This window comes from Dipodomys merriami, unplaced genomic scaffold (genome assembly GCF_024711535.1).
Source record: "Dipodomys merriami isolate MVZ:Mamm:240054 unplaced genomic scaffold, mDipMer1.0.p SCAF_30, whole genome shotgun sequence".
NCBI classification, from domain to species: domain Eukaryota; kingdom Metazoa; phylum Chordata; class Mammalia; order Rodentia; family Heteromyidae; genus Dipodomys; species Dipodomys merriami.
In genome coordinates this window covers 1,279,940-1,297,458 of record NW_027204493.1, presented here as the reverse complement: position 1 = coordinate 1,297,458, position 17,519 = coordinate 1,279,940, and the positions used below count along the sequence as shown (strand labels likewise).

Below are 17,519 nucleotides of genomic sequence, written 5' to 3'. Positions count from 1 at the left end.
GAGGAGCGGCCTGGCCCTGGGTGCAGCCGGGACGGTGACGGCGACGAGAGAGGGGGACACGTCACCGTGCGGGGACCGGGGACCGAGGACTCCGGCGGAAGGGCGAGCTCGCCAGCCTGGGAAGGAAGAGCGGCCGGCAGCGTAGGCGACGGCCGTCCGACTCGCCCCCTCCCTCTCGACCACTTCCGGCGCCGTCGCCCCGCCCCGGCGCTGCCACATCCCCGGTGACGTCATCCGGGGCCGCCATATTGGAAAGGCGCCGCCGCTGCCGCCGCCGCCGCCCCCGCTCCACCGCTCCGGTCGCGTCGGGCCGCGGCCGCTGGCAGGAAAGCGCTGCTCTCCCGTTGCAGGGACGTCCTGCTCGCCTGCTTCGGCCCGCCCCGTCTCCCCATGACTGCCGGTGCCGCGGGTCGTCGCTCCGGCGCCCGGATCTAACACGGAAGCCCGGGGCCGGGGCGGCGGGGGGCGGGGGCGCGTCGGAAGGGGAGCCCGGGTCGCGTCGCGCACCCCGCGTGGGTCCGGCGCGGCGCCTCGGCCGGAGCCATGACCTCGCTGACCCAGCGCAGCTCGGGCCTGGTGCAGCGGCGCACCGAGGCCTCCCGCAGCGCCGCCGACAAGGAGCGGGCGGCGGGCGCCGGCGGCGGCGGCGGCGGCGAGGAGGACGCGCCGAGCCGCCGCGACGAGCCGGACGACGACGACAAGGGCGACTCCAAGGAAACGCGGCTGACCCTGATGGAGGAGGTGCTCCTGCTGGGTCTCAAGGACCGAGAGGTGCGGCGCGGGGCGGCGGGGCGGCGGGGCGGCGGGGCGGCGGCGCGGGGCCGGCCCCGGGCCCCAGGCGGGCTCCGGGGGGCGCGGGCCTGCGCACCTGCCCCCCTCGCTCCCGGGCCCCGCGCCTCGGAGCGCCGCTCTTGACCCGAGGAGCGCTGGAGTTTAGTGCTTCCCAGCGGGGCCCTGGCGCTTCCCAGATCCCCTCGCCCTGCAGCACACTGCGTGGATTTCCTTTCCTTTCCTCCTCTTTTCTTATTCCTCCCTTTTCCCGGTGTACAGTCCTCCCATTTCGACCCCCCGACTGTCTCTCCTTCTTCCTCGCTTTTTCCTCCTGTTGATCTCACGTAGACTCTAGGTTTCAACTTGAACCTGGAGACTGGCGGGTCGATCGAAACGCCAGGACCACCAGAATTACTGAGTTCCAAAGGTTTTACAACCTCCGATTTGCTTGCTGGGCAGTTATCATCACTTCAGTTAAAGCCTCCTGCTCGAAAAATTTGGAGGAGAAAGTTAGTTTTACTGAGTGAAGTTAAAACTCGAAATTCTCTTAACTCTCAGTGCAACTTTTTATGGGAGCTTGGTTTTAGGCGAGAGATGATTTTTTTTCTGTTGTTGAAGTTTATCAGTTGAGTTTCTTGTCTTGAGAAGTTCAGTCTTGTTTTGCTGTTTTAAGGAAACGGTTTTTCATGAAGTGCTTGAAATGCCAGGTGTGATTTGCTAGAAGGTCTCGAAGATATCCCAGGTTTAAGTTTCCGTAGACACTTGTTTCTTGACTTTTGAAAATAATTACAATCCCTCCTTCATCTAGGAATTTCACAAGAATTTGAAAAAAATGAGTACGTTGGTCATCCGTACTTAGCCTTTGACTCTATGGTTAGCGTTTTATGCTGTGTTTGATTTTCACATATCCTTCTGTCTACAAAGAGCGATTATTATTATTTTTGTCGGTCGTGGAGCTTGAACTCTGGGCCTGAGTGCTGTCTTCAGATCTTCAGCTCAGGGATAGTGCTCTAACACTTGAGCGGCAGCACCGCTTCTGGCTTTTTCTGTAGTGCTGAGGAATTGAACCCAGGGCCGTACGGCTTGCGAGGCAAGCACTCTACCACTGAGCCATCTTCCTAGCCCAAAAGAGTGATTAAGACAGGCTTGTGGACAGACATGTTTGGACATTTTATTTTATTTATTTTATTTTTATTTTTGTCAGTCATGGGCCTGAACCCTGGGCCTGTGCGCTATCCCTCAGCTCTTTAGCTCAAGTCTAGCGCTTGACCACTTGAGCCACAGAGCCACTTCTGGCTTTTTCTGCTTATGTGGTGTTGAGGAATTGAACCCAGGGCCTTCATGCATGCAAGGCAAGCACTCTACCACTGAGCCACCTTCCCAGCCCCATGTTTGGACATTTTATATAATTAACACATGATATGGCCAGTGAGAAACTTGTTTGGCCTCAGTGTTGAAAGTCTATAGACTTTTATCCTCTAAATTTTTTATCTTCTGACAAAAAACTTATCTCTATAAAACATATCTTCCTAGTTCCATAAAACTCACCAACAGTTATTTTTATATGGCTCTTTGTGGCCACCTGATGCTTAGAAATCTAATGTACTGAAGTTTACCTTGATGCGTGGGCCTTCTGCAAAAAACCTCAGTTTCTCAGGTTTTCATAACAGTCAACTTGAAAAAAGTTGGTGTACCTCTGGCTGTAAAAGAAGCTGGGGATTGGCTAGCATGCATGAAGCCCTGGGTTTGATTCCTCAGTACCATATAAACGGAAAAAGGTGGAAGTGGCTCAAGTGATAGAGCACTATCCTTGAGCAAAAGACGCTCAGGGACGGTGTCCAGGCCCTGAGTTCAAGCCCCTGGACTGGCCAAAAAAACCAAAAGGCCCCACTACCTCTTTAATTTCTGAGTTGTGATGATGAAAGCAGCCTGTGTGTGACTTTGTTTTTTGTGCTGTGGGTGGAAAAACACAGTTTGAGTCCTGGTTTCAGACAAAAAGTATTCGACTTGATTTTTTTTTTTCTTTAATGCTCCATAATTTGGAGTTTTGGTAATAAATATGTTTTAAGAGTTTTTTGGGGAGTTGAGGGAGATGGAGCAACATTACTAAGATTATGGAAACCTTTGAGAAAATATGAGAAAAACAAAATGGAGAAAGCTCCCTGGAATAACAATGTACTTTATAGTTTTTGGTACTTCCATGTGGATGAAATGGCAAAACTAAAAAACAAAAAACTAAATTAGCTCTTAGTGTTAAGTAAGGAATTATGATGAGAAAGTACCTTTCTGATTTTAAATGTGTTACTCTAAATGATTAATCTAATGTTAATAGATATTTCTGTGATTGGTTCTCAGGGAGATAAAGAATTTGTTGAAGTTTAATGGTACTTGAACAATTTAAGCAATTTGAAGTTCTTTGATGGCAGGTAATTGAAACCATCTGTTGTGTGTTCCTTTTGTATCAATAGTGGCTATACTGCTAGTTGTTGCCAAGGTCCAGACACTAGCTAAATCAGACTTGTTTTTGTTGCCGATTTCAACAACTGCATAGGGTTCCCCCCCTTTCCTGAAGCCCCCTCCCCCCAATTCCAGAGACTTGGTTGGGATTTTGCATTGCTTTAGATTTTGGCTTTAGAGTTTAGCCTTTGCGTTTTTCCTTTCCTCACATATTTAAGTAATAGTAACCAATTTATCTCTCCTTGGGAGGTTCCCAGCTTGTATCACTTTTCTTAAGGGGCAGAAACTTTTTTTTTTTAACCATAGCCCTAGGCCCTTAACAGAATATGCAACTTACTAAATTTGTTAACAGGTTCTAAACTTTAGCCATTAATATACAGCCTAATACATTATTTTAACAGCATTTATTTTTGTAATATTTAGAGACTTTTTTTTTTTGCCGGTCCTGGGGCTTAAACTCAGGGCTTGGGCACTGTTCCTGAGCTTCTTTTGCTAAAGGCTAGTACTCTACCACTTGAGCAACAGCCCCACCTCTGGCTTTTTCTGCTTATGTGGTACTGAGGAATTGAACCCAGGGCTTCATGCATGCTAGGCAAGCAATCTACCACTAAGCCATATTCTCAGACCCTATTTAGAGACTTTTTTTTTTGGTTAGTCGTGGGGCTTGAACTCTGAGCCTGGATGCTTTCCCTCAGGTCTTCAGCTCAAGGTGAGCACTCTACCACTTGAGCTACATCGCTACTTCGGGTTTTCTGGTGGTTTATTGGAGATAGGAGTCTCACGGTCTTTCCTGCCCGGGCTGGCTTTGAACCGAGATCCTCAGATCTCAGCCTCCTGAGTAGCTAAGATTACAGGCATGAGCCACCAGCGCCCTATTTAGAGACTTTTAAGATGTTAATTTTAAATTTAGGCAAGTCATTAATATTGGTCAAACATGAATATGTAATGTAAAATTACACAGTATATACTTACATATATATATATAATGTTACATATAGTTTATTATATATAATTATAATACACTATACACTTTTGTATAATGTATATTATACATATATAATGTTATTTGATATGTGATCAACCATCAGTTTTAAGAAAATGCTAAGTGGTAGAATTAATTTTAATTAAAAAAAGCCCTATTAATATTTCTTTGGCAGGGCGAGGAAGATGGCTCAGTGGTAGAGCGCTTGCCTTGCATGCATGAGGCCCTGGGTTTGAGTCCTCAGCAACACATAAGCAAAAAGAAAAAAGCTGGAAGTGGCGCTGTGGCTCAAGTGGTAGAGCGCTAGCCTTGAGCTGAAGACCTGAGGGACAGCGCCCAGGCCCAGAGTTCAGGCCCCACGACTGGACCCCCCCCAAAAAATTTCTTTGGCTCTTAAAAATGTTCTTTTGGAAAATAATGTGCAGAAACATGTGCCTGTGATCAGTTTTGTTTTTTTTTTTTGCCAGTCTCGGGGCTTGAACTCAGGGCCTGGGCACTGTTCCTGAGCTGCTTTTGCTCAAGGCTAGCACTCTACCACTTGAGCTGCAGCTGTGCCACTCCTGGCCTTTTCTGTGTATGTGGTAGAGAAAGCAAACCCAGGGCTTCATGCATGCTAGCTCTGCTACTGAGCCACATTTCCAGTCTCTGTGATCTGTTTTTATTTTTTATTTTTTTTATTTTTTATTTTTTAATTTAATTTTATTTTATTTGTGAACATACTGTACAGAGGAGTTACAATTACATGGGCAGGATAATGCGTACATTTCTTACCAAGCATTGCAGCCTCCTCCTGTGTTTACCCTTCACATCCCTTCCCAGCCTCCCCCCTCCCCCCAATCCCAATCCTTCTCCTTCCCCCCCCTTCCCCCCTCTGTGATCTGTTTTTACAAATGCTGTTGAAACAGTTTCTGGAGCAAGAAATGGAATATGCCCACCTATCCAGAAGCCTCAACAGATTTTCTTTTCCTTCACTCCTCACCCCTCAAGAGTAATCAGTAATTTAGCTTTAGAATTCAGCATTGATTAATTTTGCATAGTTTTTTTTTTGGGGGTGGGGTGGGTGGGTAGAGTTGGTTATGGAGCTTGAACACAGGGGCGGGGTGGGGGGGCGACAAGAAGGGAGGGAAGTCAGTTATGGAGCTTGAACTCAGGACCTGTGCACTGTTGGTCCCTGAGTTCTTTTGCCCAAGGCTAGTATTCTACCATTTTGAGCCACAGCATTACTTCTGGTTTTCTGGTAGTTAATTGGAGATAAGGGTCTCACAAACTTTCCTGCCCGGGCTGGCTTTGAACTGTGATCATCAGATCTCAACCTTTTCAGTGCTCTATATAGTTTTTTTTTTTTTTTTTTTTTGTCGGTCGTGGGGCTTGAACTCTGGGCCTGGGCTTTGTTCCTCAGCTCTTCAACTCAAGGCGAGCGCTCTACCACTTGAGCTACAGCGCCACTTCCCAGATCTCAACCTTTTCAGTAGCTAGGGTTCTAAGACATTTTGGCAACTTCCATTTTTTTGCTGGAAGTTAGTTAGAGATGAAACTCTGGCAGATTTGTCTGTCTGAGCTGACTTCAAATCCACATCCTCAGATCTCAGACTCCTGAGTATCCAGGGTTATAGGTGTTACTTTTGTTTGTTGTAATCCAGGTATTGAACATGTTAGTGCCAGTCCTTTAGCTAGATGCTGACGTGCCAGAGGAAAATGTTTTTATCCTTCAGTCTATCTAAAAAAACAGATTGGCAAATAATTTTAGTAAAATTACTGACTTTAGTGGAAATGTTGTGTGGAATAGGGAAATAGGGAAGTTATCTGGTCAGGAACTGCAACAAAATGCCATTTTTATTTTGTTTTTCTCCTTGCTGTGCTAGGTTTGAACCCAAGACATTGCACACATGCTGTCATGTACCACTGACTACATCCTTACCTTCCTCTTTAGCTTTTAAATTCCCTTTTCCTACCCCTACCCTTCCCTTCCCCTTCCCTTCCCATTCTTGATTTTACTATGTAGCCCAGGCTAACCTTGAACTTAGGACATCCTGCTTCTGCATCCTGTGTGCAGTTACTGACCATCATGCCCAGCCTGATTACTTTTTTCTTCATTGTTGGGTCTCTTTGCTGTTAAGACCATAACCTGGAGGAGGCTGAGAGTAGTGCAGGATGTGGGAATAACAGCTAAGAAAATGGTACAAAACTATAAAATTGAAATGTTTATACAAAAGCTCTTTGTTAAAGGGTGGTGGGTGCAGAGATAAAAACAAGAAACATGAAAGGTCTTAGTCTCTGCAAGTTATGGGAAAAACAAGACAGGAGAATTAATAAAAGTATAGCATTACCCTTAGCCATGTCTAGTAGAAAGGGTAAATGTTCATTTCAGAGGAAGTGTCCGCTTAGGCTAAGGCCTGAGGGGAGCAGAGTTTAGCTGAGCTTTGCATTAATTGTAGAAGGAAGGTAGGACATGGAACAAAACCTTCCAGGGAATTGTCGCCATAGAGGCATAGAGTAGTTAAAATTTTTTTTGGGCAGTGCTGAGCATTGACCCTGGTACCTTATGCATTCTAGGCAAGCATTCTGCTGAGCTGCATCCCTAGCCCACAGAAGTTTTGAAGCTGATTTGATTGGAAATTGATTTAGAGATTGAGATTTGATTTTTTTCCCCCCATCTTGGTACCAGGGTTGGATTTGAATTTGCTGGGATAATTTTCTCTGCTGTTACTCTACCACTTGCCTCCAGTTTTTTGTTAGTTTTTCAGTCTTTTCTTCCTGGACTGACCTCAGACCTTGATCCTCCAGTCTCAAACCTCCTGAGCTGCTAAGGGGGGAAAAAAAAGAAAAAAAAAAGGTCTGGCTGGGGGCTCATGGATCACACCTTTAATCCTAGTTACTCAGGAGGCTAAGATCTGAGGATCTTCAGCCCAGGCCTGTGAGACTTCTCTCTCTCTTTCTCTCTTTCTCTTTCTCTTTCTCTCCCTCTCCCTCTCTCTCTCTCTCTCTCTCTCTCTCTCTCTCTCTCTCTATATATATATATATATATATATAGTGAAAGCCTATGAGACTTTTTTTGTCAGTCTCTGGGGCTTCAACTCTGGGTTTAGGCCCTGGAGTGCTCTACCACTTGAGCTACAGCGTCTGTTTAAGTTTTCTGGTGGTAAACTGGAGGTAAGAGTCTCATGGGCTTTTCCTGCTGGGCTGGCTTTGAACCACAATCCTCAGATCTCAGCCTCCAGAGTAGCTAGGACTATAGGTGTGAGCCACTGGTGCCTGGCTTTTTTTTTTTTTTTTAATAATCATTTCATACTAAAATTCTGGTCATTCTCTGTTCTCTCTTCCCCTCAGTCTCTAGTAACCTCTATTTTGCTGTCTGCCTCTAGATTTCTAGCTGCCTCATACATGGGAATCAAATTAGAGTTGCTCTTTTGTGTCTCATTCTACTTAGCATAGTATTTCAAGGCTTATTCATATTGTAACATATCAGATTAAGGCTGAATATATTTCATGGTAAGTTTATATCACATATTTATCCATTTACAGGCATTTGAGTTGTTTCTACTCACTGGCTATCTTATCTGGTAAGAGGACAGAGTTCTTCTAAAGGGAGGAGATTCTTGGCTTGATCTGTAGTGTAGATTTGAGAGGAAGGGACAGACATGTCTATCGGTGGAGGAGTGGAATTTGTGAATGAAGGATGGCCAAAAAAAACCTTGCCAAAGGATAGGGAGTATTTCTAGGGGGGAAGATAACTGTTTTTATTGTTATTTTTGGACCATTTCTGGGACTTGAACTCAGGGCCTGGGCACTGTTCCTGAGCTTCTTTGGTTCAAGGCTAGGACTGCCACTTGAGCCACAGCACTACTTCTGGCCTTTTCCATTTATGTGATTTATACATGCTAGGCAAGCACTCCACCGCTAAGCCACATTTCCCCTCCACCCCTCCCCATTTTTTTTGAGACAAGGTCCAGGCTTAAGTGATAGCCTTGCATCAGCCTCCCAAATGCTTAAAGCGTTCTGTGCCTATTTGGAGATCAAAAATTTTGAGCACAGTTTTGGATTAAGTTGGTTGTGATTTGACAGACATGAAACTTACATTCTAGACAGGATATGTAAGAAAAACATATGGGAGAGAAAATTATTTGCTCAACCAAAGAGTAAAATCAGAGTTGTCTAATAAGAGCTGACTTAGAGGAAAATTGTACAGAATAGGGAAAATGAGTCTTGGCAGAGGACTTTATAAACAAAAGCAGTTACTTTTTAAAAATTTATTTATAGTCACTTATTTATTTTTTGGCCAGTCCTGGGCTTGAACTTAAGGCCTGGGCAGTGTTCCTGAGCTTCTTTTGATCAAGGCTAGGACTCTGTCATTTGAGCCACAGCACTTCCGGCTTTTTCTATTTATGTGGTACTGAGGAATCGAACTCAGGGCTTCATGCATGCTAGTCAGGAACTCTTAACACTAACACTAAGCCACATTCCTAGCTCCCAGTTTGGGTTTTAAATGTACCTGTACTATAAATTGGATTTAGGAAGACTTCTTTTGAGTTAGAAAGGATTAGTGATAGAAAACTGGAGGCATATAAAAAATTTACTATCAGCTAAGGTCTTTGGCAAATACCGAAGGGCTAGGGTTCTTGTATTTTGTAAAGTATACCCCATTTGACAACCCTCGCATTTTACTACCCACTAGAAAAGCTAACTGGTAGGCAAGGGTGTAAGTTTCTATCCAGTTTCAAAGTAGACAGGTATCGTGTGGGTTATTAGATAGGCATGCTTATGAACCATTTTTTTTTTTTTAAATTAAGTCCTGACTTTGATTACTTTTGAAGGACCAAGCACAAGTGACTCCATTTAGGATCTACAACATCCCTCCTTATCTGAACAGTTTTTTTTTTTTTTTTTTTGGTCAGTTGTGGGGCTTGAATTCTGGGCTTGGGCGCTGTCCCTGCACTCTTCAGCTCAAAGCGAGAGCTCTACCACTTGAGCCATAGCACCACTTATGGTTTTCGAGTGGTTTATTGGAGATAAGAGTTTCATGGACTTTCCTGCCTGGGTTGGCTTCTGAACAGTTTTTTCTAGCTGCCTCTGGGTGTCGCAAGGAAAAGGCTTTGTCCCAGGGGTGTCTTTTCCTTGCTGGGATGATACTCCAGTTGACATTTCTTTTGTTGGTCACTGGCCCGAACTCAGGGCCTGGGCACTGTCCCTGAGCTCTTTTGCTCAAGGCTAGCACTGTGTCACTTGAGCCACATCACCACTTCCAACATTCTGCTGATTAATGAGAGCTATGAGTCTCACATTGACTTTTCTGTCTGCCTTTGAACTGTGAACTTGTTGATTACTGGTGTGCACCATCATGGTCAGCCAGGCATTTTTGCTTGTTGCTGGGATGATGTGTCCCCCCGTTGGCCAAATTTCACTGATGGAGGGGAGGTGAATGTATTTCCCAATTGAAACAACAAGGTGATCAGTAGAAATAGCTTTTAGAGCAGGCTTTCCTGGAACAGTGAAGGTTAAATCTGACAAAGTTGTAAGAGTTATCTATCCCACTGTGGGCCTGGTTGTAATTGCTATAAGATCAAATCTGTAAAAGGCAAAACTGTCTACCCATTGAGCTGTGAAAACAGTAGCTAATTAATTATATTTTCTTAATTTTTAACTAAATATAGTGCATTAGGGTACTAATTGAAACCAATGTTACTAAGCCAAATCTTTGTGATTCAAGGAAGAATGCAGGAAAATGGCTCTGTATAAAAGGCACCTGACATCCTTGGGAAACAGACATTAGATAGCAAAAATGGCATTCGAGTTAAAAAGGTATTCATTGAAAGACTTTGACATAAACAAATGCTTAAGTGGACTTTGGTAGTCTTAATTTCTCCCTTCTCCTCTTTGAAACATTTATGACTATTCTTACTTCCTAAATTTCCTACATCCAGGAAGCCATTTGAAATCCCCCTTCAAAGCCAGACTCCAGACAAAGTCATTTTTAATCCACTTTCCAAAGATTTTCTTTGCTAGCTTCTTTTTGCTTTATATTCCTATTGCTTTAGTTTGTATGTATGTATTTTTATTTTTGGGTCTGGTTGTGGGGTCTGAACTCTGGGCCTGGGCACTGTCCCTCAGCTCTTCAGCTCAAAGCTATCACTCTACCACTTGAGCCACAGCGCCACTTCTGGCTTTTTTCTGCTTATGTGGTGGTGAGGAATTGAACCAAGAGCTTCATGCATGCGAGGCAAGCACTCTACCACTGTGCCAACTTCCCAGCCCCTTTAGTTTGTATTTAAAATAACCCCTACAAAACTTTTTAACTAAGGTTCCTCTTTAATGCAATGTAATAATCCTGTGAGACATTTGGTAACACCCAAATCAGATGACCTTCTTTGTAGTTTGTTTAAATCCACTCATTTACTATGTGGATTAAGTTTAAGGTCCTCCTCCCCTTTTAAAATACCATGCTGTTTTTGCATATCAAAATGCCAGATTTTGGACACATTTATACACCCCCCCACACACACACTTGCCCAGAGGTCTTACAGCATGCAAAAATCAATACTGGCTGTAAGTTTTCTGGAATTCCAGTGGCAAGAGATACTTTTGCACTATAGAACCAGGTAGTCAGTGTTAGAAAAATTAAATACTTTTGTTAGCAAACAACTTTTACTCATACAGTTAACCAAGATCTAGATGCTTTGCTAGCAAGGCACATGAGTGCGCACGGATGGACCTTTGAATACCTTTTAGATGGAGGAAAAGCAGGCTTAGTGGGAAGGGTAGGTGTCCATGAAGCTAAATTCTTAACCCATCACATGGCCTCATTCTGTTTTAAACACATTTTGAACTAGAGCATTTTACTTACCAATTCCAAACTGCCAAAGTTAACTAGGGGTAAGAACCAGCACTGCAGTGGCCCACACACGCCCTGCCTCCAACTGCCTTTGTGCCCAGGATATGCTGCCCCAGGCCCATGATCCCATTCATATGCTGGAACTTTGACTCCCTCACCCAAAGAGATATCTAAAGAATAAGGAACAGTGACACAGAAAGCAAGGCTGTGTATTACAAACTGGTATCAGTCCTTAAGCAAACAGAATGAGACAAGACCAAGACAAACAAAAAAACCAGTCTGCTGGCTGTCCTCATCCAGGATCTCCTTCCTTAGCAGAGCCCCAATTCTGCTGGGAGGCCTGATTAACACTGGATCTCCTTCCTCAACAGAACCCCAAACCCCTCTGTTGTCACAAACCTTGAGGGCCTGATAGAATGGAGGGGTGTCTTGAGCATGTTTGTTTCTTACACCAACAGTTAGAGATGGATGGACCCCCAGAAAATAGAAAAATAAAAACCAGACAAACAGAAAAAGAGAAATATTCCAGAAGATTCCTAAGTGACTCCAAGAAGATTGACTCCAAAAAGATTTAGTAGCATGTCCAGTGTCCATGATCCTGACTGTTGGAGTGGTAGAAGAGCCATTGGGCCCTGAGAAAAGTCTCAGAGGGCAGCTGCCCTGTGGAGTCTCCTGTCCTCTAGCAGCCCAGATTACTGAGGCTATTTGCCAGTGTGGCTTCAAGGACCCCAAGTGTCACCCCCCTGGCACTGGGATCTCTCTGGGGCCTCCAAATGTTACACGGGAGTTCAATTGTGAGATACAAAGAGGTTATATTTTAGAAGGTTGAATCAAGAGTCTTTATTAGAAAGCCAGCAACTTCAGGTCAACACAGAAAACTTGCAACCCTTAATACACTTAGCACTGCTAGAAAACAGCCATGAGAAAAGGAGAGGAAAGAACAAAAACAATACCAACAAACCAGATCAACTCCAGTGGACAGCCGAAATGGGACACCATGATGACCTGAGAGAGCCAGGAGAGATGAGGCATGATGCTGTTAATATACTTAAAAAAATGTATTTATCTGGTGCTAGGGATTGAACTCAGGACCCTGCTCTCGAAAGGCAACCTTCTACCACTTGAGCCATACCACCAGCCCTGTTAGCATACTTTTTTTTTTTTTTTTGTTGGTCGTGGGGCTTGAACTCTGGGCCTGGGCGCTGTCCTTCAGCTCTTCAGCTCAAGGCTAGCACTCTACCACTTGAGCTACAGCGCCAATTCCGGTTTTCTGGTGGTTTATTGGAGATAGGACTCTCACAGTCTCTCCTGCCCGGGCTGGCTTTGAACTGGGATCCTCAGATCTCAGCCTCCTGAGTAGCTAGGATTACAGGCGTGAGCCACCAGCGCCCGGCCCTGTTAGTATACTTTTAAAAACACAATGGTTAAAATTTTTATTTGCTTGATAGGCAGTGTTTGCTTATACTTTGTCTTGTGTAGTGAAGTGATCAGTAGCCAAGGTGGAAAGAATATGCATAAGGCATTATTGTGTTTTCAGAGGGCTGAAATGAAGCATGCCAAGATCAGTCATTGAGCAAGTAGATCTTGGAAAGCAAGAGCCAGGGCTTTGGGGCTACAGAGACCAGTTTCAGCTCTTTTACAGGCCATGTAGTCACATCCCTGAGCTTAAGTTTCATTATCTTGTGAATTGGGAAAAATAACATCTCCTTTACAAGGTGTTCTTCTAAGAATCAGACATGATACGCATCAAATGCTTAGCAGTTTTTTACACGTTGAGTAGTCAGTGTAGGTACTCTGTATATGAAATTTTTTTTTTTTTTTAGTTGGTCTTGGGGCTTGAACCTCAGGGCTTGGGTGCTGTCCCTGAGCTCTTTTTCACTCAAGGCTAGTGCTCTACCACTTTGGGCTATAGAAGTGGCTTAATTGGAAATAAGTGTCATGGATGGATTTTCCTGCCTGCGCTGGCTTTGAATCATGATCCTCAGATCTCAGCCTCCTGAGTTTCTAGGATGACAGGTGTGAGCCACCAATGTTTGAATGGACTGGTTTTAAGTTAAAAAAAAAACTTAATAGAAGGTAGGAGCAGGTAGCCCCTGCTTTTCTGGGGCTCAGATCTAAGAATCATGGTTTGAAGCCAGTCTAAAGCAGAGAAATTGAGAGATTATATCTTCAATTGACCAGTAAAAAGCCAAAAGTGGATGTGTGGCTCAAGGGGTAGAGCACCAGTTGTGAGCAAAAAATCTGAGAGCATGAAGCCCTGAGTTCAAGGCACAGTGTCAGGACCTCCCCCCCCCCCTGCAAAAAAAAAAAATAAGTTATCTTGAAGAGGGAACAGGAGAGGGATGGGAGTGGAGGAAAAGGTAAGTTTATTTTCCCTTATGTACTTCTGCTTTAATTTTTCCTAAACAGAGTGCCTCAGATGTCTCAGGATGTGTGTAAATTAGCCAATGAGCCAGTGAGCACTAGTACATTGAAGGACTATTTAGCTGAAGAGGAAGCTATCAGTGAACCTGAGCAGGAGCTGCAAGTAGAAAGTTGTGTAGATGCCAAGGGGAGGGGAATGTCAGCAGCATCTAATTTTGTGAAGCAGATAAGTGAAGTATTTTTGAGAACTGAATGAGGTTGTCCTGGATTGGGAAGTAGTAGATTCTTTGGTTTTGACTGTAGTTTCAGAGTTTGCCATTAGTATTAAGGAGGGAGGGCAGGGGTTGGTCCTGTGTCTCTCTTACATGATGGACATACTTGGGAATTTTTCAATGTCAATAGGTGTTGGTATGTATACAGGAGATTTAAAGTATTTTTGGGATGGCAGAAGGTACGAGTATATAACTTAAGGTGTTTTTGTTTTTAAAATTACCATCAATTAGTTGTACAAGTGCATGCAATTTTCATATGTCCATTTATGTATATAGTGAATCTTGATCAGATTCACTTGATTCCATTTTTCTTTCTCTTCCTTCCACTATTCATATCTGTCTCATTGAGTTTCCTGAAATATTAACTCATTTGAATTGGCTTACCACATGTGTTAAAAGAATTAGTGCTAATTTGACTTCAGTTTACAACTTCCTTGTAGTGTTTTTATTTAAAGATACACAGTCAAGAGCCGGGCTTCATTGCTCATGCCCTAAGACTCTTAGCTGGAAGAGAGGTAGGATTGTATGAGCCTAGGAGTTTAAGAACAACTTGGGCTGGTGGGATCCTATTTCATAAAAAAAAAAAAAAGTGTATTCAAAATAATGTATTCTAAAGTTAGGTAAAGTAGTTTAATTTCTATGTGATTATATTTTAAGTGACAATATGCTTGATTCATTTTCATTATATAGGAATACTTTTTTGCCTTTAATATATAAAAATAGTTATACTACCATTGTTCTTTCTACCCCTTTGTTGCCTACCTTTATTAATAGCTCTTAATAGATTGTTCTCTTTATCAATATGAAATGACCTTCTTTGTCTCTTACTGATTTGTTACTGTTTGCTTTTGGGCTGTATTTGATTGTGAAATCCTTTTTGTCTTTTCACTCCTAAGCCTATGTTTGTCTTTGCCAGAGAGATACATTTCTTTTTCTTTTTTTCTTTTGTTTGTCGTGGGGCTTGAACTCTGGGCCTGAACCCTGTCTCTGAGCTCTTCAACACAAGGCTAGTGCTCTACCACTTGCGCCTTCTGGTGGTTTCTTGGAGATTAGAGTCTCATGGACTTTGCTGCCCAGGTTGGCTTTGAACTGCGATCCTCGGATCTCAACCTCCTGAGAAGCTAGGATTACAGGTGCGAACCACTGAGATAATTTATTTTAGGCAACAAATGGTCAGATCTTTTCAATCTAATGTACCAATCTCTGTGGTGAATTAAGACCAGTAATATTTAAAATTACTATTGAAAGGTATGTAATAATTCTTGCCATTATATTGGTCTTGTGTAGTGTTTGAATCTCCATTACTTCTTACTTGCTTATCTATTCATCCAATGAGATTTACTTCCCACATTTTCATGTTTGCATTTATCTTCCTCTTCTGTGTCCAGCATTTCTTCAGTCATCAGCACTGCTTTAGTGATAGTGAATTGCTTTAGTTTTTGTTTATCATGGAAAGTTTTTATTTCTTTAATTATGAAGGATAACTTTTCTGTTTATAGTAATGTAAGTTGGCAGTTTCTTCTTTTAGGACTTGAAATACATCATTCCCTGTCCTTGAGAATCTTGCTGTCCTATTGGGATTGCCCTTTACAGATGACTTGGTATCTTCTCTTACAGATTTTTTATTATTATTTTTTTGTTCTCTGTGTGTGATGGTTTAACTATGTAGGGAGATTGTTTTCTGGTCTTGTCTGTTCTGAGTCTTAAAGCTGCTCTATGCCAAATGCTATCTCTTAAGATTTGGTAAGTTTTTTGCTATTTTGTTGATATGTTTCTTAGTCCTTCTATGCCTATGATTCATAAATTTAGTCTTTTAATGATAATCCCAGAGGTATTGCATGATTGTGTTTCCTTAATTAATTAATTAATTAATTTTTTTTTGGGTCCAGTTGTGGGCCTGAACTCTGGGCCTGGGCGCTGCCCCTCAGCTCTTCAGCTCAAGGCTAGCGCTCTACCACTTGAGCCACAGCACCACTTCTGGCTCCCTTTTTTGGGTCCAGTTGTGGGCCTGAACTCTGGGCCTGGGCGCTGCCCCTCAGCTCTTCAGCTCAAGGCTAGCGCTCTACCACTTGAGCCACAGCACCACTTCTGGCTCCCCCCCCCCCCCCCCCCCCGCTAATGTGGTGCTGAGGAATCGAACCGAGGGCCTCATGCATGCAAGGCAAGCACTCTACCACTGAGCCACCTTCCCAGCCCGTGGCATGCTTTTAAGAGAAGATTCTCTTCTTTTTCTTTGTGTTCTGGGAGCAGCCACAGGGAACTTTATAAACTAGACTTGTCAAGTTCACATTTGTCCAGCAGGCCTTTTAGTTTGTGTCCCCAGGGGCAGCAGGTGGCCAAGCTTCAGGGTGGTCCCTGAATATATCAGCAGTAGGGGGAGCACTGGTTAGGTAAAGAACTCAGGGACCTAGGCAATCTTCTTGGTGATCTCAGTGTTTACAAGCAGGTCCAGCAGTTTACTTCCCTGTAACTGGAGGAGGCTGTGGAAATTTGTCATTCAGAGGATTTAGGGTTATCAGTTCTGCCTGGTAGCAAATACACACTAGTATACATTTCCTAGAGATTACTCTCTGTTTGGAGAAGTCCTGACAAGCCAAGTTTGGACTTAGACTTTCAAACTTACCTAGCAGTCCATACTTGTCCAGGGAGGAAGGAGGGGTAGGGGTGGGAAGCAGGTCCTGGAGGCTTCATGCTTTGTTTCAGTTGCAGCCTTAGGTAATGGAACTTTATTGCCAGACTTCCTGGCTGCTTGAACTTCCGAATAATACCACAGCAGAACCTCTCCACCTCTTGAGGCCATCGTCCACCCACACTCCATGACCTGGTCTCGCATGATTATTCCTGGATGTCTCAGTCTCAAGTAGTAGGCTGTCTCTCAAGGTGACATTTCTGTAGGTCTCCAGTGTAGGGGACTTGACAGAATGTCTTCACTGAGTCTAGCTTTCCATAACAAAGCAGTCACTTTCTTAACAAATCCTCACACCAGTTCAAGGCTTGTGAGAGGTGTGGGGATTTTCTTGTGACTAGAATTGCTAGTCTGTTGCTAGGGCCAGCTGGATTACTTTGTGATTGTGTCTTCCATTTTTCTCTCCTTCTGAGAAGCTGTGATGGGCTTTGGAACTGTTTGCTGCTTTTTTCTGTTGCTCATTTCTCTAGGCTTTTCTACTTTCCTGCTATTTTTTATTTCTGTACAGACTATAGTCTCTCCTTACCTGACTTATTCATGGAGTCAGATGCATCCATGGTTTCTAATTGGCCATTTTGCCACACCTTTTCTTTATTTCTGACTCCAAATAAAGATCATACTGTGTATGTACTACTTTATATCTCATATAAAATATATCATGAGCATTTTCCCATGTTGTACCTATTTTTTGGGGTAGGATCTGTTCATGGGGTTTGAACTCTGGGCCTGAGTGTTGTCCCTGAGCTCCTCAGCTCAAGGCTAGTGCGCTCTATCTCTTGAGCCACAGAACCACTTCCAGTTTTCTGAGTGGTTAATTGGAGATAAGAGTGTCATGGACTTTCCTGCCCTGGCTAGCTTTGAACTGCTGGCTTTGAACTGTGATCCTCAGATCTCAGCTTCCTGACTAGCTAGGATTACCCCCCCCCCCCCATTGGTCATGGGGCCTGGACCCTGTCCCTGAGCTCTTCAGCTCAAGGCTAGCGCTCTATCACTTGAGCCACAGAGCCACTTCTGGTTTTCTGAGTGGTTAATTGGAGATTAGGAGTCTCACGGACTTTCCTGCCCCAGGCTGGATTTGAACCATGATCCTCAGATCTCAGCCTCCTTAGTAGCTAGGATTACAGGCGTGATCCACTGGCACCTGCCTTGTACTTCACTTCT

The 17,519-nt window shown here is 43.8% G+C and overlaps 1 protein-coding gene across 1 annotated transcript in view; it reads left to right on the top strand.

Moving 5' to 3' along the window:
- Positions 1 to 226: 226 nt before the first annotated feature.
- Golph3 (golgi phosphoprotein 3) overlaps positions 227 to 17,519 on the top strand; it is a 34,582-nt gene continuing 17,289 nt past the window's right edge. The window contains exon 1 of the mRNA XM_070040977.1: positions 227 to 771. Within this exon, the coding sequence (XP_069897078.1) occupies positions 544 to 771 (228 nt within the window). The 5' untranslated portion in view covers positions 227 to 543. The remainder of the gene's footprint in view (positions 772 to 17,519) is intronic.